At 36.7% G+C, this 20,576-nt stretch overlaps 3 protein-coding genes across 5 annotated transcripts; 2 read left to right on the forward strand and 1 right to left on the reverse strand.

Moving 5' to 3' along the window:
• The first annotated feature begins 5,141 nt into the window (after positions 1-5,141).
• glrx2 (glutaredoxin 2) lies at positions 5,142-8,194 on the forward strand. 3 transcript variants are annotated; one of them, XM_055054464.1, is made up of 4 exons: positions 5,142-5,172; positions 6,358-6,424; positions 6,897-7,073; positions 7,465-8,194. In XM_055054464.1, exons 2-4 carry the CDS (start codon positions 6,359-6,361, stop codon positions 7,618-7,620), a joined length of 399 nt encoding a protein of 132 aa, XP_054910439.1. In that variant the 5' UTR covers positions 5,142-5,172; position 6,358; the 3' UTR covers positions 7,621-8,194. The 3 variants fall into 3 exon arrangements, with proteins under 3 accessions (XP_054910439.1, XP_054910429.1, XP_054910419.1); XM_055054454.1 differs by lacking the exon at positions 5,142-5,172 and adding an exon at positions 5,183-5,382; XM_055054444.1 differs by lacking the exon at positions 5,142-5,172 and adding an exon at positions 5,926-6,260.
• A 301-nt stretch (positions 8,195-8,495) lies between these two features.
• uchl5 (ubiquitin carboxyl-terminal hydrolase L5) lies at positions 8,496-14,074 on the forward strand. The gene is made up of 11 exons (XM_055058507.1): positions 8,496-8,694; positions 9,089-9,152; positions 9,232-9,337; positions 10,182-10,307; positions 10,452-10,513; positions 10,821-10,951; positions 11,124-11,187; positions 11,274-11,376; positions 12,916-13,029; positions 13,153-13,251; positions 13,702-14,074. Exons 1-11 carry the CDS (start codon positions 8,619-8,621, stop codon positions 13,744-13,746), a joined length of 990 nt encoding a protein of 329 aa, XP_054914482.1. The 5' UTR covers positions 8,496-8,618; the 3' UTR covers positions 13,747-14,074.
• A 3,981-nt stretch (positions 14,075-18,055) lies between these two features.
• Positions 18,056-20,125, reverse strand: rgs2 (regulator of G protein signaling 2). Its single transcript, XM_055053081.1, has 5 exons — positions 20,018-20,125; positions 19,856-19,942; positions 19,451-19,512; positions 19,061-19,227; positions 18,056-18,958 (listed from the first exon to the last, which is right to left on the reverse strand). The coding sequence occupies exons 1-5, from the start codon at positions 20,110-20,112 to the stop codon at positions 18,764-18,766; spliced, it is 606 nt and encodes a 201-aa protein (XP_054909056.1). The 5' UTR covers positions 20,113-20,125; the 3' UTR covers positions 18,056-18,763.
• Positions 20,126-20,576: the final 451 nt, after the last annotated feature.

The raw sequence follows: 20,576 nt of genomic DNA on the forward strand, positions 1-20,576 counted from the left end.
ACAGGGCCTTGCCGACTGATTGCAGCTCCGAGCTATAGCATGTGGCAAACAGATATTACATCAGCACATGCTAATATTGGACCAAGTGCAGTATGCATGTGCGTCTTACAGCTACATACACTGGTGGCGATGGGAGAATTACATTTCTATAAGGGCTCCAGATTCTTTTTCTCACAGTAATGATTAGTAGTGATGGTTTCCCAAATTGTTCCATTGCTTCAGTTGTTTTGCACTTGGAAACCATTGTATTTTCTAGAGTAGCAGTTAGACATGCAGTCAGTGATGAAATTCGAATGCAGAAAAATTGAAAGAGCCTAGACTGATTTTGCAAACCAAACCCATTAAGGACTTTGATGTGAAATGACATTCCCTGAGCCCAAACAATACAGAAAGATCTGGAAGCGTTATTTCATTTCACCTCTAACCTTGTGTACTCCCACAGTGTGCTTGTTGCCACCTGCACAAAGATTGCCTCTATTTTTAGTTGCGCTTCAGTCTGGTCCCCTGACCATTTTCTAACATGTTGCACACTGACTCATTTTATAAAATTGGGTCACATATTTATTCTGTACTTCTTGACCTCATAACAGTTTTGCCTTTCAAACTGGCCACCAGCAAACCCATAAATGCAGATTTTTGGGAGCCAGTGTCATCCTACTTTGACTACCATTAAAATTGACATAAATTGTTGAACCAGACTTAAGGCGGTTTCAGTTTTCAGAGCTTTAATTGACTGCTTAAAACCTCTTTGTAGTCTTATAATTGAAATTTGCAGCAATTTGAAAGATGAAAGAAACACCCAACAGTTCATATTTTTTACTTTTTCCAAAGTAGATATGTGAAGCTTTTTATTTATTGTGCCGGTGAAAATCTGCGGAAGAGAAGCAGAGCCAGCGAGGGAGCCTGCTGAGACCAACCCAGGCACTTTTGGACTCCAATCACAAGCTGCTCGCCCTGTGGACCTGGAAGTGTGGACTCTGTCACACAGTCATTGAGGTTTTCTCTGAGCTGCTATGGGCAATAAAATTGCCATCAGAGTTTTAACCAAATTTACTACTTGCCATCAAATAGTGGAGGTAGAATAACAATAAAGTGACTTATCTTGGTGTAGAGTCAGACTAGACACACTAAACTTCACAACTTTGTTAGGTAAAGGTAAAGGTAAACTTATTGATGTAGCACATTTTCAGGAACAAGGAAATACAAAGTGCTTTACAGGAATTGAAATGCAAACAAAATAACAAACCAAAAAAAAAGAGCAAAATAAGACAAAAACCTAATAATGTTGATCCAAAGTAAATAAACTAGTTACTCATAGTGGCAAAAAATGACAACTTACCATCTGTAAACTTATAACTTCATATTCTAATATTTGGCATAGAGTCTAATAACTATGCAGTCTTTGTTATTTCCACTCTTAGGTTAACAGCCAATCAGCACAAAGGAAAACACATGCTGCTCTCAGATTGGCTGCTTTGAAAATCCCAGCCAGTCAAGTAGCATTGTTCTGAGGTTTATCTGACAGTAATTTGGTCTTAAGTTTCACTGAAGTTTGCTTAAATTGAAACTATGAACCAGGATCCACTGTATATGTATTGTGATTCATAATATGGGAGTCTTTTGCAATAAATTCTTCATCGCAAAGTGGAAAAAACATCATCCGGGAAACAGTGAATCTCCACAAGGCTGGAGTGGCATACATTTCTGCCTTGCTGTTGTAGATATTCTGCAATGGAAGAAACATAAAATTAGTGTCAGTTTCCCTTAGTCTGTAGGTCCATGGAAGGTCTTGCCTCTTGGAGTGAGGACGGTCATTAGAGAGGTGATGAATCACTGCTAGCACATTACACAGTGATGGATTGAAATATTCTCTCTCTCTAGCACATCTGCAGGCATCATAAGTTTTATAGTGAATTATCTAAATGACTCAGAGAAGGCTTACATGAGCAGCCGTCTCTCATGTAAGAACCATTAACCACTGTTTTATTCTTAGGTATATTAAACACACACACACATATATATTTTTATTTTTATATCCAACATTAACTTTTAAAAGTTTATGAATTTGATCTGTCCCTGGCTGCAGCCCTAATCAGCCAAAATGAAATTCAGTGCAAGTCCTTCTTGACTGACGGTATTATCAACACATCAAAATAGAAAATCTCCACATGCTGTAAAGCAAAGGAGGAACTACAGTCAATCTTCATTCCTGACTGAAACTCACACAGATTGAAAAATAACAGTGACACAAATTTAATAGATTTGCATGGCAAGCGTTAAAGATTTTAGTATTAGTTTATTGATAAACTGACCAAAAATGAAATATTGTGTGCTCTCCTAATTGCCTGTTAAGCAGAAACTCAGCAGCACTCAATCAAGCTATTGCCAGGAGCTACACTTTGATCAATGGAGATGAGAACTGAGATTTTTCCTTGTAGCTTTCAGGCATGAAGCAGTGGGTAGCAGCAGAAAACACCATAAACACAAAGCAAAAAAAAAACAAAAAAAAAAACGTTAGGCTCATCAGATGTTCTTTTCTAAATTTAAGATGAAAGGACATGAAAAGAAAATTTTCTTGCACTTCACTTGGTTCACAAAAAAGTACTTAAAATACTGTGAAACTGCAAACACACATGACTAGTCATGTCTTCCTCAAAGTTTATGTACGAATCAGCATAAGGAAGCATTTTTCTCTTTGAAGTGGAATAAATTGACATAACAAAAGAAGTAATTATTTGAGTTAAAACATTTTTAAATTAGATAGGTCTGAAAATGTTACTTCTTGGACACACCAATACTAAAATGATCACTTTTAATTTCTTTCTCTGAAAAAAATTGATTCAAGACTTACACTCCAGGTTGAATCTGTTTTAGAGGAAAAAAAAGGACAAATATCTACAGAACTATGTTTTATCACTAGTTCATGACATACTGATGTACAATGCAGGACAAATTTACAAATCAATTGCATAAAAGTATGCATAATAATATTCTTGATCAGGAATAAAGCAAATAAGTGATGTGTATCAGACTGTTCAGTGTTACAGTTAAGGTTCTGTATCCTCGCATTCTCTGATAACATCCAATGTAATCAATTTTTTAAAGTGATGATCCATCTCTTCTTTCTGATGGCTTTTATTTTCTTTCTGCTAAAAGCTAGCTTTGAAAAACCATACACCTTTTTGTTGATTTTCATTAGGATCCCAGAAGTACAGATTAGTTATTATCAATCATTTTCCTCACATGTGGAGTTTTTCTTCCATCCCTCCAGTGAACAAGCATGTGCTGCACATGTGGGGTTTCTCCAGCCAAGCTTAAACACAAACGAAATCAGGGGAATTTGAGGCAGTGCATTTCTGATAAGAATGGATGTGATAGTCTGTATTTTGTATGCTGGGATTGGCTCTGACCTCATATAACCCAGACGAGGAAGAAATGACATGAATAAATGAAGTCCACGGAGACGCTGTGAATATCTTCTACAGGTTTATAATCCAATGTCAACAACTTACCCCATGCTGTCTTTAATTTGTCACAATGAAACACCTAATGACAATGAGATGGAAGATACAGATCACTCTAATGACTTCTCATCCTTTTCCATAGACAAATTATCCACAGTGCAAAGTCCATTTTCAGAGTAATTGTCGACAGTTTTGGGTTCCTCTCTTTATTTCTCTGCAAAATCTTGCACCAATAGTTTTACAATGACAGCCCTTCAGAATGGGTTCAGTGAAATTAAATTAGCATTTATTACATCCGTGTGACAAATGATGTGTTTCTCTATTATATTTTGAATTATATGTGTTTCTGCAGTGTTCAGTGGTGCAAATCCATCCACAAACAATTTGTCACCCAAAGCCAGTTCCACACGTCAGCACTTCACTGCGGCTTGAAATGTTTCTGCATGCGTCATTACCAAAGTGTTGTACATGGGAGCTGGGACACATTTTCTGAAAGTGGCATTTACTTTAGGCTGTTTTATATTGTAGTCACTTAAGTGTTGAGGTTGTTGAAGCTATTTAAATATTAAACTTCAATTTTACCATAAGCCCTGCTTTTTTATATAAATAAAACACTGGAAATGTACTACAAAGTAATCTGCCATTCCTTTTATATTTAATTTGCCCAGACACAGAAGTTGTATATATTTTTTTAGTCAGAAACCATAAAAAAGGCCTGAAGCAGGCACTGTAAGCCTTTTAAAGACTATTACCATGGCAACTATTAAGCCAATCACAGAGAATCAGTTTTTATCTTCTTTGCAACCCTTATTTGTCATTCGATTTCTTTAGTTTCAAATATGATTCCAAGACATTTAGTTTCACAGCATCAAGATAATAATTAAAGTATATGTGAATTAAAACTTATGAGCTCATTTCCATATCCATGGCATTCATTGATTTTTTTGGGGGAAATAGAGTTTCCTCCTCAATTGTCAAGGTAATCTAAATGCTGCCGAGCTGTTTTTTGTCTGAACTGCTGATTTGTTTGATGGTGTAAAGACATTCTGAGATTATGCATATATCGCTCCTTCCTGAAGAAGCTGTTCTGTGCTGCCTCGTCAGGTATTTTGGGATTTATGGTTGAATCTGCTCCCTGAGGTGGGCCAGAATGGTCAATGAAAAATTCAGAATGGATCTATTTTACTCTGCTTTTGACTAAGGAAGGGAAAATAGACATGCAGGTTAAACGACATGCCTTTGTTCTTGTTTTTATGTTTTAACAAAGTGAGATAAATGGGAAGAGAAAGCTCTAATTTTACAGTAGCTGCATTTAAATAATGGGTATTGTATTCCAAGACACATACTTTCAAAACCTTGCAGAAAAGAAAAGAGAAATTCAGTGTTTGCAGGTGCTGCAGCATTTTACTTGAGTTTTATCTCATTTTAACTTGTTTATCAAAACTTAAATATTGTGGCATGATACCAATTTTGCCACAGATCTGTATGAATGTTATGTTCTGTAGTTGTCACAAAATAATTATCACAAATACACAATCTGAGTATGTTATTTTGAATTACTCATGTTGTAGATTTGTCCTTTATTATCTATTAACATATGACCTTTTTTTTTTTTGCTTCACTTCCGTCCTGTTGGTGGCGGTAGCGTGCACTTCAGTTAATTCGCCATCTATTCACACAGGAAGAAGAAGGACGCTTCATTCGTAAGGTGGGAATCGGACAGAAATGGTGTAAATAAGAAGGCAAAACCAGACGAAAAGCTTTAGATCGTGTGTTGTGCTGCTCCAGAGTTGCTCATACACTAACCGCGTGTTTTATTCGAGGCACAGATTCGAGTCTTTACGAGCCTTTTGTTCATTTTGGCCATGTTTATCCGCGCAGTCTGTCTTCGTAGAGTGTTATGGACCGATCCCAGAAGGTCATTCATGGTTGCTTTATGCAGACAATACACCAGCTCAACTACTTTAATCAAACATTCACTTTTCCTACTTTAGAACTACTCATTCTTTTTGTTATTGTACCGTTAACATTAGCAAACCACTTAGCAACTGTGAAGATATTGCTGTCCCAGACGCCGAACATTGTTGATTGGTTGAAGTGTTTTATTTCATTGTTTTTAATAATCAACCAAGGCATAAATCCCACAATACTGCTTTAAAACAGAGTTAGCTTTTTGTGACGTTCCAAGAAAATTATTTCCAATGTATTTGTACTGTTAACGTTCATCTTGAAAAACTTGACACAAAGTAAGACAACAAACGTGGACAGGATAAATTCAAACCAACTTAAGCATGTTTCATTATCTGACAAAATAAGTAAAAAACAATTATGATAATACACACACACACACACACACACACACACACACACACACACACATATATATATGTTTTTTTTTTATATGCACACACATTGCTTTCAACACAAGGGCAACTTTGTCTCTTTAATTACTTTACAGCTTACCTTGTTAGTAATGTACTTTTCAATATAATCCTCCATTGACATACATATAGTTTGTTGTCTTTTTAATTGAGTAGACACTTCTGGGCAGTTAGACATTTGAACCATTTGCTTATTAACCCTGTCAGGTGGATAATCCTAGATTACCAGTCTCTTAAACCGTACTGCATTTGTAGAAAGGCCATTAACTAAAGCAGCAGTAGTGAATGCACGGTGTTGCTACTTTCTACTAACAGTACATGCTAAAGCTGCAGCTATGGTTCATTTTTCTTTCTTTTTTATTCAATTATTTTACCTTCCTTTCCTCCCTTCCTTTGGTATCATCACATTTCTAAGGTTATTAAATGCACCTTACTTTGTGTGTTAGTTTTCATAGTCCTGTTTTCCTTTGGTTGTGCCAAATGGACCTATGTTTTTTTTCTTTTTTCTTCAGGATGGGGAATTTTACCTCTTCCAGTACTGCAGGTCTCTCCAGTACAGCCTGTGTACAACTTGTTCAGGTGAGTAGTTGTTTACAAATCTACCTTGTGCTTTTGTCGTGCTACTGTTAAGTGGATGCTCTTTGAAAGTCACTAATGTCTTTTAAATTTATGATTTAAGTCAAGAAATAGTGTTTGAAATATCTCTGACGACAGATCTATATATAGTTGCTTCTCAGCTGTGTTCCTGCTCTCTTTAATCTTTTGTTTGCATACACATCGTCTGTCAGTGTGATCTCACAGCTCACCACAAGTTGTTTTTCAGTTCAGTTTGTAATTAGAATTATTGATCAAGTGAATTTTATTTTTTTTACATAGACTGTTTTATTTTCAACTACATGACTTACTTTTGATACCTGTATTAAAAAGCTAATTGTGATGAAAAAAGTATCAAGTGTATGCTAATGGTCAATCATGAAAACCTAATGAATCCTGGAAATATTCAGTGAAAGCCTTATAGTGGGCTAATTTCTATTTTCCCCCAATCTTTCAGGAGATGGTGTCACAGAACTGTGTTGTCATATTCTCCAAGACCACCTGTCCCTATTGCAAAATGGCCAAAAATGTGTTCAATGAAATCGGTGCCAATTACAAGGTGATTGAACTGGACCAGCACAACGATGGAAAGAGACTTCAGGAGGCCTTGGCACAGTTGACTGGTGTCAGAACAGTAAGAGTGTTAGATCTTAACGTGAGACTTTTAATGAACAGTTTATTTGAACTTTCGGATAAAAAAAACAAAAAAAAAACTAAATATACATATATGAAAACAGGGTTTGGAAGGAATAAAGCTGGATAATTAAGCGTATGGCGTGTCCTTTGTCTTAACCAAATTGTAAATTTGAGTAAAAGCTGGGTGTTAATCAATAGATTTAAATAAACTCCACTGATTCTTTGAAGCAGAGTGGTCAGAAATTCATCCAGAAACGTGTCAGAAAATGTTTGTTGTTGTTGTTTATTCTTTTTTTGCAACTGCTATTGAAGCAGTAGTCTCTTAAAGCTTTCCCTGTTGGTGGCACACATTAAATTTTCCTATGTTGTCAAATTGTTTATTTGTTCAGGTTCCAAGAGTTTTTGTGAACGGAAGCTGCATTGGGGGCGGCTCCGACACCAAGCAGCTCCATCAGCAGGGAAAGTTACTGCCCCTCCTCGAGCGATGCTCCCCCTGCTGTGTTACCGAAGGATCAGGCAGTGGACACTTTGAACCCTCTAAATGACTAACCGTCACTGTAGCCTTTTTAAATCCTCTATTATTTAATGTTTTGCTTAATTATATACTTGGAGTTACACATTTTTTGAACATGTTTATGCTCTTGGTTTATCAAAGTCAAACAGATTGTTGATGTCTAATTTGGTTGTATTTTCTCAGAAATGTGAAATATTAGTATACATTTTATGAAAATCTCCCATCTTAAAACCTAAGAAAACCCTGAAATCACATCCGTTCCTTTGTTAAATTCTAAAATAAAAGGACAAAAAATAGCTTTAAACTTTAATATGTACTGGAATTCGAATACCTGAAAATATTGAAACACCTGATTATAACACACACTTTACTATGCTGCTCGTCTGCAAATCTTGAAGAACATTATGTTTATTTAAGTAGCTTATTGTTTTTTGACATTTTAGAAATAGCGGTGACTGTCTGAATGTTTACTCGAGAAAAGCATTGATAAAAAATCTCCAATGCATGTCAAAGGTTTCAGGAGAGCCTAAACAGGAAAAAATATTTGTATTCCTGTACATCAGATGTATATTATGTAATAAACATGAAAGAAATACCATTCTCAACTTCCAGTGCATTTGTCTGCCTTTCTCTCCAATTTTTTATGTTTCTGTTGACATTTTAATATCGGAGCGAATCAGTGAATTACAAGCAATAATAAGATAGAAATTACAATGCACATTTTTATTGAATTAAATGTTGTATTTATTGATGTGCTACTGTATTATGCAGCATTTCTACATTTAAAATTTACAAAAAGTCATAGGCATTCAAGACGAAATGTTAGACCACACAAATATTCATTTATTGCGAACTTGCCGTAGCGCCCCACCGGTGTGTCCTCTAAAACAAATCGCGCGTACCCAGCAAGAACACATAGCACCGCATAGAAGTGAGGTCACTGTGCTATAATTAATTAGCCTAGCTAGCTTGTGCACTGCAAAGCTATAATAATTTGATAATTATAGGGTTTAACGGTGCGGTGGAAAAATGTCTGGCAGCGCAGGAGAATGGTGTCTGATGGAGAGTGACCCCGGAGTGTTCACGGAGCTTATTAAAGGTTTCGGTGAGTGTTTTCTGTCCAAACGTTGGCAGCTCATTCAATGTAATGTGGCTATGCGCAAACGCTAGCTAGTTGCTGCAAAGCTAACTTCTAAATTAGCTGGTGCAGAGTAGTTTTCTTCATTGTGTATACATATAACCAGCTGAGAATCTTGATCTGGCATCTGAGTTTTACTGCTTCTAAACATTTGCATGCGGTAACTGGGTAGCGGTCGATAGCTTCATCTGGAAAGCTAAATAGCTAGCATTACTCAGCGTTCAAAAATGACGGCGCGTAAAAACAAGCCGTCAAAATAGCGGACTTGTGTTTTCAATGGGTCTGTTAGACCGCGTGTAGAGATATTTTATTTTTTCAGCTGTTTAAACGTGAGTTGAATGCTGCTTTTTTCATTTGTCAGGCTGTAAAGGGGCTCAGGTTGAAGAGATCTGGAGTATGGAGCCAGAGAACTTTGAGAACCTGAAGTATGTTTATATTCGCTCCTTGACTTTATCGCACGCTTTCTCTTAAGGCGTTATTTTAAATAAATCTGTTCTGTCTCAGGCCAGTCCACGGATTGATTTTTCTCTTCAAGTGGCAGCCAGGGGAAGAACCAGCAGGATCAATCGTCCAGGATTCAAGGCTAGATCACATTTTCTTTGCTAAACAGGTAAATCGTTTACAATAGAACCCACTCAGCGAAGGTCAAGCAAACCCAGGACTGAAAGAAGTTTGTCATACTTGTTTTCCTCTGTTATCTTTGATGTTTAACAGTTCATCCAAGATGATGTTTTTGCTATGCTGTTACCGCATGGATGTGAAATTTAAAACTATTGTAAAAAAAAGGTTCTATCTGCATTGTGATGTTGGTTTGTATCTTAAACAATTAAAGATAAAGCTGTTTACCAAATTCTTCATCGCATTTGAATGGTTTCAAATTGAAATGCCACAGCAATAACATTGATACTTGTTATTCACTGGGGAAAAGGTTAAATTCTTTCACGGTTACTTTGAGATAAAATGTGAAAAGTGTGCTGTGCATTTGGATTCAGTCCCCTGGAGTCATTTCAAAGAAGACTCGGCTCTCATAAAATATTAAACTGATTTGATTTTTTTCGTTTCCCACTATGGGACTCATTTCCAAAAATAATTTATTTTTTCTATTCTTCCAAAGCATCAGATCCATGTGGATGCACACCCTAAATGGCAATATATTTACGGATACACCTAATGTCTTTCCCGTGTTGATAATGTACAAAAGTTGATTAAATTAGAGCTACTCAAAGGAAATATATTTGCATGAACAGTTTATTTAAAAAAATGCTAATGCCACAAAAATGTTATTGACCAATAAGAATATCCTCAATACCGTTTTTCTGTTTAATTGTTTGTATTTTTACAGCCCTACTCCATTTCCAACAGCAACGTGTGAAGATGCTGCAGATCCTGTTCATCAGTGGCTGTTCTGTGTGCTTTTCAATGTGTGTAATTTCTGCTCTGTGTGCCATTTTCAGGTCATAAACAATGCATGCGCCACCCAGGCGATCATCAGCGTTCTGCTCAACTGCTCCCATCCGGACATGTTGCTTGGCGACACACTGACAGAGTTCAGAGAGTTTTCTCAGAGTTTTGATGGAGCTGTACGTAAATGGTATCTTTATATACTTGCCGGCGTTTTTCAGTTGCGATGAGAGAAGAGATATACAACATCTCTCTCTGCCTGTGGAGTTTGTGATGCCAGCGTTTCACCGTTGGTTTTATAATCTTCTGCATTTGCTCCTCAGATGAAGGGTCTGGCTCTCAGCAACTCTGAAGTGATCCGACAAGTTCACAACAGCTTTGCAAGGTGAGCGCTTTCCCATATCATCTTTAAGCTCTTTTCTTTTTAGCCTCTTGTAAATTTGTAAATTAGCTGCTGAGCTATTATGTGTATTCTGGAATACAAGTCAGTTTTAAAATATCCAGCATACTTGACTGTTTTTCTTAAAATCTAATGACGTAAAGAAGACATTTTCCCTACAGTTCATACTCGTATTTCATTGAAAAAGTTTTTTGCTTTATGTTTGCTTTATTTGTGTCTTAACATTAACATCAGAATTTGTCCCATTTTGGTTATCTTGTTATCTTTGACTGGGTTTTTATGTGTTTTCAAGACAGCAGATGTTTGAATTTGATGCAAAGTCTTCAGCAAAGGATGAAGACGCCTTTCACTTTGTGAGCTATGTTCCTGTTAACGGCAGACTGTATGAGCTGGATGGGCTTCGGGAAGGACCAATCGACTTGGGTGAACAGAATGATTCACTTTATGCATGTTTTAGTCAGTTAAAGTTTCTGTATAAATTGTAAAAACAAAAAAATGTAAATCTTAACATGAGATCTTGATTACCTTTTGATAGTGATGTACTATACATGCTTGTGGAAATGACGAATGTTCATAGTTGTGTTTTATGTCACAGGTACTTGCAACCAGGATGACTGGATCAGTGCAGTTCGCCCAGTGATTGAGAAAAGAATACAAAAGTAAACAATATATGGAAATAACAAATTTTTACAAACTATCTTTAAGTCTATTAAATGCTGAGATAAATTCTCGTTTTCTTCTTCAGGTACAGTGAAGGAGAGATCCGATTCAACCTGATGGCCATCGTATCCGACAGGAAGATGGTGTACGAGAAGAAAATTGCAGAGCTCCAGGCTCAGCTCACAGAGGTAAGAAGCAAAGAGAAATAATATTACTTTTCTTTTTTTGAAGGCTTAACTGCATGCTTGAATTTAAAATAAACAATGCTTCTCAATTGACTTTATTACCTTAAAATTTGCTTTTGAGACAACTACTTTTCTTGCAAGTGCTGATCATTTTGCTCCTTTACCGTTTTCTACCTCTGCATTCCTGACTTTGTTCAGGTATTGAAATAATGTTGCTAACCACAAGACGTTTATTAACTACTTTGTGTTAATTTATACCTCTCAGTTGCCATCTTTACAGGACATGTTGCAAATTGAGGGACTATTCATTGTGCATGTGTTTTGTTCATTTTTTTATTGTTTGGAGCCCAAATTACATTTCAACAAAAGAGTAATTATAACTGCATAAACTAATTAACTGTGAAGCCTTAAAGCTCCACCAGAGCTTTGGGTTAGTTTGTGTACTCAGACGGTGGAAACCACCTGGTGATGCTCATTCACACTTTAAAACTCCACTTTAAAATTTCTCTCCAAGAGTTTTTAGCCATTTGACAACCTCTGTAGGTATTTTGTAAAAAATTTCACATATATACGTATTTCTTCACATCATCTGATGAACATTCCTCCAAATTAATGTGTACAAACAAAACTCGTTTAAGTGAAACATCAGCGTTGCTGTCTGAGTAAATTTCTGTATAAAAAAAAAAATCACAAAACGCATTACAGAGCTCTGTTGAAGTAGTTCTACATGGACTGATGTCCGTTTTTGGTATGTGATTAAGTCAATGAGAGCAGATTTCAGTGTTTTGGGGGAAACATGGGTGAGTCTTCAGTGTGAAGTCATCAAACCAGGTTATGGTGTGCACACATGTAATGGTAGCAGAACTCAAACCAGTTGCATACATGTTAAGTAATGCACCAGCTTTCTCTGCTTTCTTTCAGGTCTTATTTGCCATTTAGGAATTTTAAATTGCAGCTTTTGTTCCTCATTGTTGCAGTCCATACAGTCATTTCTATACATTTAGCTTTGATTCAAAGATAAATTTAAAAAAGAAGCTGCAGGCTGCTTGACAGAGGTATTGGTTTGGAGTCCAGCAGTGAATTAACTCCTTACAATATTGTACACGCATAAAAAGCACATCAATAATTTTCTACCCAACTCAAAACTGCATGCATCATTTTGCATGCAGCATTTTTCTCTTTTTGTAAGTGAGGTGTGAAAGACGCTCACAATCAGTAGTTAACCGTAAGCTGCCTAAAATTTTAGCCTTTCCTAAATCCATTTTTATTCACTTAAGACCGAAGAGAAGCTTATTACAAAATCATGATTAAACATTTATATTGCTGTGGATTTTTTTTTTACCACTAGAGGTCAGCAAAGGTTTTCTTTTCCGAACTTTATGTAACCTTTTCCAGAGCGACATCTTTTAAAGCACTTCTGTGTGTCTATATTCAGACGCACACATCAGAAGAATATCCTAATGTATCCAAAGAACTGTTTAGATGCTTGTTTTTTCTAAATCACCCTTTTAGTAATTTTTGTTTTCATTACTGTGTTTGTAGGAGGAGCCCATGGACACAGACCAGAACAACACATTTCTTAGCTCCATCCAGTCAGAGATTGCCAAGTATCAGCTCCTTATTGAAGAGGAGAACCAGAAGCTTAAAAGATATAAGGTTAACAACACAGAATGGTTCATCAATTTAAAGCTCTACTTTATTTGTTGTCATCTGGTTCATTTATCTGTCGCAGAACAAATGTAGCTTTGCCCAGCTTTTTAAAATTCTGCTTTCTTGCAGATTGAAAATATTCGACGAAAGCACAACTACCTTCCCTTCATCATGGAGCTACTGAAGACATTGGCAGAGTACCAACAACTAATACCTTTGGTGGAAAAGGTAACAGTTCTCTCCTTTTTGCAGTTTTCCACGACTTTATTGACTCTGGGTTCAGAGTCTGAGAAGATAAGTGCCATGACATTTCTAAATGTCCACCATTAAGCATGCCAATTAATTTAATGAGCCATCTGAGTGCGACCTGCAGGTACACTCTTTGTGGGTTCAGAATGAGCTATACTTCTTTCCCAGGAAGATAAAAGGCTTGTTAAAAGGAAAATAATTGCCACTTTTGATAAGGCACTTCTTTCTAGAAACATGCTGAATGAAATGACTAAACTAATGCTTCAATTTTTATTTTGTACACTAGATGGCATCACCTGTGAACATTGTATTATCAAAAGCAAAGCAGGTTGATTTGTAAGAAAAAAGCTAAAACTGTTTGTCTTTTGTTTTAACACTGCTGTGTGTATGCTGTACCAATTGATGGTCAATGTGGGTTTTTCTAAACAGGCAAAAGAAAAACAGAGCGCTAAAAAGGCTCAGGAGGCCAAGTGAAGAACACTGACTTCATCAGAGAAGTTTCCAGTCAGACACAAACACCCAATCATCTTGATCACCAGAATCACTCTTTCATCAGTGAGCCATGTACAGATTCACCAGTTATCTTCACGAGAGCGAGTGTGGACGGCCTGCGGCGCTCACGCTGCAGCTTCCTGTGAATTATTCAGAAAGCAAGAACTGCACTGCAGCTGCAGCACAGAGACTGTCTGACGAAACGTCGTCTCCGTGTGTTTTTATTAGCGCTAATGCATGTCTGAAGGAAAAAATGTGGTCATATTTTGTTTTGTCTTATTTTCATAATAAAATGTCTAGATGTTTGTGAGTTGTTTGGTTTTCAGAGATTCAATTTTCACCTCTCTCTTTTTCACCCATCATCTGGTTTATATTTTAAACAGGGCCATTGTAGATAGAAAAGAATAAATTACTTCCAAAACCTCTCTGAACATATTCTAGGAAAAACATGGCCTTTTTGAAAAGGGGATTTTTATTTTTATTTTTTTCACTTTTCAAACTAAGAAATGTCCAAGTGTTAGGGCCAATTCTGTCTACAACAGTCTTTATACACTGTGGTATAATCTCGTCTAAAGAAATTCAGCGCTGTTAGACATGAGTTTTTACCGCTAACTACAGTCGAAGCACTAATAGCTGGAAGCTTTGCATTTTAAAAGTGTTGGTGGAGCGATCACTAAGTCTACACAATTCATATAAGGTATCACTCAAACAATGGGATGTGGTTTGAATGCCATTAGTTCATCTAATATTTTTTAGTGTTATTTGGTTTTGAGTCATCAAAATTTACAGATGATTAAAAGAAAGCTCAATGTTAAACGTTGAGAACAAAAAATCGATGGCAGATGTTAATGTCACAACCTGAAGAAGATGGACATTAACCCTTCAACATGAAGCTGAGCTCATGACAGGTCATTATTAAAGGTACTGGCAGTTCAGAGAGGTGAAACCAGTCATTTATGAATCGTTGAGCTCAGAAAAAGGGGTAGGAATAAGTATAAGAGGATAGGTATAAGTAACAGCAGCCATAGTCCACAGAGGATTGTCCTTTTCTGGATTAAGGAGGAAAAGGAATGAAATTTTGCACTACATTTGGAAATTAAGGTTGCAGAGGAGAGAGGAGAGACACCAATGTATACTTATTGGAGGACCAGAGTTAACTTTCCACAGTCAGTAAGGCGTTCTGGAGAAATGTCAGCTGTGTTTTATCAAGACTAAAGTCATCATAGCCATGCGCTTGGACATTTGTGAGCACTTCATGCTTCCATCTGCTAAAAAGTGTTATGGAGAGGAAGATTTTATTTTCCAAAAGAACCTAACACCTACCCACACTGCCAAAAGTGCCAAATACCTGGTTTAATTTCCATGATATATCACGCCCAGATTACCCAGCAAACTCCATGGCATGCCACGTTTATGCAGCAACTCGTGCAAAAGAAACCCAGACCATGTATTAAATTTAGCACAGCAATATTTCTCAATATATTGCAAAAAATTAATTTTTATGCAATTTTAAATCCTTCTCAGACATTATTTGGGGTTTTTATTAGCTGCAAGTTGTAATATCTTGAAATAGTGTGATGAATCTACATGATGTGATAATTTAAGATTTTGATTTAATTAGTTAAAACAGTTTTTTGATGATGACCAAATGATGATTTGATATTTTAATTTGATCTACATCTGTATATGTAGCTACATGGTATCAGTTGTATGTTTCGTTTAAGTATGACTGATAAATCATTTGAATTAATATATAATCTAATTTTTATCTGTTAGTCACTGGGTTGCGAGTTTTAGCTTTTTGACAAAGCATGGAATTGTAATTTTGTAAATAAGGCCAATAAAAAAAAATCCAGTCCAATTCATTGTCTTTATCTGGTTGTTTGTGCAACAATTGATGCCAATGCAAACTCCATGCCGAAAGACGTCATGCTGGATTCAAACCCAGAACCTTTTGGCTACGATGCAACACTGCCACCAACTGATCCACTGTGCAGCCCCTTTTAAAAATATTCATACTTATTTCAAGTTCTCCAAGTTTTTATCTGTTTTTGTATTATTTAGTATATATATGGATTTGTCCCATGGTTTAATCTCAACGATAAAGTGAAGTCATTGCGTTTGTTTATCTAAGGGTTTACAATGAGCCCACAAGGCTTCTGCGTCCAAGACCTGTGGGGTCATACACAAAATTATTTTCTAAAACAGAAATCCACTCATAGATCAACCAAAACAGCACATGATTTTCCATTTCTTAGAAAATCAATCAGCATGTGAATGGAAACTTACTGAGAATAAACTTATTTGCTTTAATTGCTGCTCTTGAACAGAGCGTCCTTCTAAAACTCTGCATTCTGACGCATCTGCAGTGTGCTGACCGAAGTAAGACTTGGCCGGTTTCTAATTTCAGATCCAGAGTTTACATATGCACCTTAAGTACTTATTGGACCCGATCCCAGGAGTCTGTTGCCAGGTCGGTGCATGGCAACGGACGAAAACCTCATTGGTCTTACTACCAGCTGAGGGGAAAAAAAGATCCTCTCTGTTTTCCTATTCTGTCTGTCATGACACGTGGACGAGCAACTGAAGTAGCAAGTAATTTGTTCTGCTGAGGGTTTTGTATACCCTAATCACCACGCTGTATTTAGCTCTTTATTGAATCCACTAAAATTATCTGTGTTTGACTAGGGTCACAGGATAAAGTACTGCAGTTGGCAGTCGGGGAACACAGATTCTATGAAAAAGAATGAAGTCCTAAATAGCAAGACTGCTGCATAACAGAATGCGTATTTGGTATGCCTACTTGGAGGGTCAAGGAAAGTTTATTTACGAAGCTCATTGTCGCACACAGTTCCTTACAGAGCTGAAGAGGCCCATTGCTAAAACTGTTTCTGTTCAGAGTATTCAAACATAAACCAAGCAAATTAATGTAACCTGACCTCAAATGTCAGAAAAACAACACAGATGACTAAAGGTGCAGGTTTTCGTTTTGCTTATAGTTCAAAATGTTTCCAACAAGCACAACATTTTAGACATCAAAGTTTTAAAGAAATAATTTTGAATCTGCAGTAATCATATAAACATAAGGAACCTATCTTCTTTTGCTGCCATAAAAACCCTAAAACAAATACGAAGAGTAAATTGTACACATTTACTCAGTCGACTACACCCACTTTTATTGACACAGGCCAGAAATAGACTGCTCTCTGCTGCAAGCACACAGAAGAAAAAGAAAAAAAGAAGAATGTTTCCAGGTGAAGGCAGCAGGAGCTGTCAGGAGCAGGATGCTTGTTTCCTCCTGCTGCAAGGAGTTCACAGCCTCTTTGAAGGCACACATATGTCAGACTGGAGGAGGATTGACACTATCTCTCCTTCTCCACTGACAATTTAAACACTCATCATTGTTATAATAGTCAAACAAAGAAGAGTGTAGTATTCCAAAAAGATAAGGAATGCTGTTGTTGTATGACTTAGCAAACTGTTTCTAATAGCTAGGTACATTGCAGACCTTTGTCTTTTTGTCATGGGTAAATGACTGGTATTTAAGTTGCTCCTTCTAATTTAGGCTGAGTGACGCTGATTGCGTGGAATCTAAAGAATTTTCCACTAAAATTAGCAAAGAGACATTGAAATGGCCTTCTGCATGAATTCCCACATGCAGTGCCTTGCGGACGTTTTTATGTATCTTTGTAACTCTGTGCAGCTGAAATTTTCAAGCTGCAACAAAGTTCACTTTTATTTATGCACTGCAGTTAAATAACACTATGTATAGTTTGGGAAATAAAGGAAACAGTAAAGTCTGAAAAGTGTTGCAGACATTTGTATTCAGCCTCCTTTACGTCTACACAATAGAAAACTAAACCTTTTAAAATATAGTCCACCAATGTGTAATTTAATCTCAGTAAATGTACTGCTGTTGTGTGAGATTTTTTTGCAGGACACAATTGATGTAAATTATTAAGACTTCCAAAGGAAGGAAGTGTTGGAATAAAGCGACAGAAAAGTTATATGCAGAATTAGGTTTTAAAAATTGAACATTTTACTAAACTCTGTTCAATCTGTAATTTGAACAATGACATAGTCCAACTGTTACTATTCTAAATCAATCACTAATTTCGAAAAAGCTTGATCAAATCCACAAACATCTATGGGCTAAATGCACAAAAGCATTGACGAAATAGTTTAGTAGAGTGATCTTAACGTGGACTTCAGACCTTTGAGTGATTCTGAGATTCTAATGTGTAGGTTTATGGTTAACTAGATCTATAAAGAACCACATTCAAGGTTTTCAACATTGAGAAAATATTTTATTTCACAAGCAGACCAGCTGCCCAAAGCTTAAATATACATGAAATATGATATCAAGTGCAGGACCGCAGTATTTATATTCTCACAAACATTTGCAGTGAAAACAGTTGACATTATTTTACACATTAAACTTGCACACATTGTATAAACAAGTGCAAATGCGACAGAGTGAAATAATAATAGTTAAAAAAAAGGGTTACAGGAGAGTGTAAGACTCTTTTACTTAGTCTTTCAGTGGATTTTGACTAAATGTACATTCTTACAGCACTGTCGGTTTCATTGGAGCAGAGAAGCACAGTCCAGTGTTTTCATTTCTCAGTTCTGCAGCTCACAATGTTATTCTCTTCTAAGTGTATCATTGCATAAAACTTGAAATAGCCTACAAAGATAAAAAAAAATGTGGGTAATGGCCCGTTGATGAAAATGTAACCTTAATTCCACCTTGTAAAAAGGCTCTGCACTTTTCCTGCAGCTTATTTATATTAACATCACAGCTTCCTTGTTGAAATCCTGCAGCAGGACAGCCTAAAAATGACTTCACTTTGCATTTTCCACACTCGCTGATGCAGTTTATGTTCAAAATTTGCATTCAAGCCTGTTATCCTGATGCAGCTCCTGGAATGAACATCATCTGCACTGAACTCAGAGTCAGCAGTAAACAAATGACTTCAGGAGTGGGTGTGTGGTTTGACTAGCACTTTATGAGCTTGCTATTTCCACTGGCAACTGCACACAGTTCCTTATAGAGGTCTGAGTGGATAAACCTAGGGTAGGAATTGTTTTCCATCAAGCTGTAGACTTTCTTCTGTGCAGCCTGGAAGCTCGTGGCAGTGGGTGTATGTAAGCATTGCTCAATAGCATTTCTTGTGTTGAAATCCAGATTTATCTGTGGCAAAGGAAAACTAAATGTTAAACATTTGATATTCTCAAAACTACAGAGAAAATAAGATAAGGTTAAAATAGCTTCCCAAAGAGAAAATATCCTTACCTCCTTTGGAGCTTCACTTTTAATGAACTCCTCATAGATGCTGTTGGCCTTGGATGTCAATGCTTTTCGTGACGTGAGGGACTTGAAGTTCTCACAAGCCGTCCAAAACTCAATGTTCTCCTCACAGAACTCGGACTTCAAAAAGATATGGAAGGCAGCTTTCCCATCTGTGGGAGGAAGAAACAGAGCAAGAGGATTGTGAGATTTCCCCTTGTGTCTTTAAGGCTCAGGCTCTTTGCCCATTAATGGAAGGTAAAGTGAGTGCAAAGCTATTACGAGCTTTGGTTTATTGAGGCCAATAAAATGCCTTTATTCAGCTCCCAGTTACAGCGTGACCTTTGAGACGCTTTTATGTAAGACTGCTGCAGCAGCGGGATGAATGATACTTACATTTATGGCCGAGTAGTTTGTCAAGTGACTGTGCCCATTGGTTCACGTCATCAACACTTGGCCTGAGGGTAGAGAACAGAGCTCTCGTAAGAGGTAATTATAGCTGAGACAACTACCACTTTTGTAGGCCACTGTAAATCCTTGCAATTGATTACCACAGCTGAAATAGTATTACAATCGACTGGCTAGCTGTTCACTAGACTTGACTACATAGCCTTACTTTCTTTTTGCAGTTTCGTCTGCTACACTGAACACTGTAATATCTCTCACTTTGAATATATTCAGTCCTTTTGATAGTAGGTTCTACCAAAATATAGTTACGTGAATAAAAGTCCTCAAACGTAAATTAATACAATGTATCAACCACATACATGTATGTGCACATATAGAAAACTACCGTCCTACCTGTATGACTTATTTTTCTTTGGATGCAGAATCGACTTGGAAGAGTTTGTCCACAGAAATCTGATTCTGTTTCTCCAGTTCTTTCTCCTGTTAAACAGTACAAAAAACATTAATCACTTCTTATTTTAAGTACAATTTCATCAAGAGTATTAAAAGACTTACTTTATCCCCCTTTTCTCTGCAGACAGATCACTGGGTTTCATGCAGTCAGGAAGAGCCATGTTTTGTGACGACATGCTGCTGAGGTTCTTTCTCATGGTTTAGTCTTGTCTCTTTCTCCCTCTTGGCTTGTGAGGCTTCTTTATACTTTTTGCTCTCGAAGTCATAGATGACGTATAAGAGGGCGGTGCAACCAGTCTCTGATTGGACTCTGGTATGCCTCTGCCTGTGACTTTGCCTGAGGCAGAAGAGAGGCTGTCTCTGCATAAACATTACCTCCCTGAAAATGCTGCTGGTTTTCAAAATTAAGAGTGAGGTGAAATATATAGCAAACATTGTTTATATGTTTTATAAAGTTCACATTCCCTCCTGCTAACTCCTATTTTCAGGTTGTTTTTTTTAATCTCAATGTATTTTTTTTCAACTGATTTTGAAAGAAAAACAAAACCTGAAATGTTAGCAGGTTTTGCCAAAAAATTAGTCATATAACATTTTTTTTCTTCTTCCTCTGTGTTGTTCTTGTTCATTCTCTATTTGCCCTGAACAATAGAGTCATTCTAAA

This window comes from Poeciliopsis prolifica, unplaced genomic scaffold, assembly GCF_027474105.1.
Source record: "Poeciliopsis prolifica strain line A6 unplaced genomic scaffold, Auburn_PproV2 SCAFFOLD002, whole genome shotgun sequence".
NCBI lineage: Eukaryota > Metazoa > Chordata > Actinopteri > Cyprinodontiformes > Poeciliidae > Poeciliopsis > Poeciliopsis prolifica.

What these genes read in the sequence shown, in the direction of transcription:
- uchl5 (XM_055058507.1), top strand. Translation starts at nt 8,619, where the DNA reads ATGTCTGGCAGCGCAGGAGAATGGTGTCTGATGGAGAGTGACCCCGGA. An exon ending in GTTCACAACAGCTTTGCAAG is followed by an intron (nt 10,514 to 10,820) that starts GTGAGCGCTTTC and finishes TGTGTTTTCAAG; the next exon opens with ACAGCAGATGTTTGAATTTG. An exon ending in TCCAGGCTCAGCTCACAGAG is followed by an intron (nt 11,377 to 12,915) that starts GTAAGAAGCAAA and finishes CTGTGTTTGTAG; the next exon opens with GAGGAGCCCATGGACACAGA.
- glrx2 (XM_055054444.1), top strand. Translation starts at nt 6,181, where the DNA reads ATGGTTCATTTTTCTTTCTTTTTTATTCAATTATTTTACCTTCCTTTC. An exon ending in GGTATCATCACATTTCTAAG is followed by an intron (nt 6,261 to 6,357) that starts GTTATTAAATGC and finishes TTTTTTCTTCAG; the next exon opens with GATGGGGAATTTTACCTCTT. An exon ending in AGTTGACTGGTGTCAGAACA is followed by an intron (nt 7,074 to 7,464) that starts GTAAGAGTGTTA and finishes TTATTTGTTCAG; the next exon opens with GTTCCAAGAGTTTTTGTGAA.
- rgs2 (XM_055053081.1), bottom strand. Translation starts at nt 20,112, where the DNA reads ATGAGAAAGAACCTCAGCAGCATGTCGTCACAAAACATGGCTCTTCCT. An exon ending in CAAACTACTCGGCCATAAAT is followed by an intron (nt 19,228 to 19,450) that starts GTAAGTATCATT and finishes TTCCTCCCACAG; the next exon opens with ATGGGAAAGCTGCCTTCCAT. An exon ending in AAAGTGAAGCTCCAAAGGAG is followed by an intron (nt 18,959 to 19,060) that starts GTAAGGATATTT and finishes CCTTTGCCACAG; the next exon opens with ATAAATCTGGATTTCAACAC.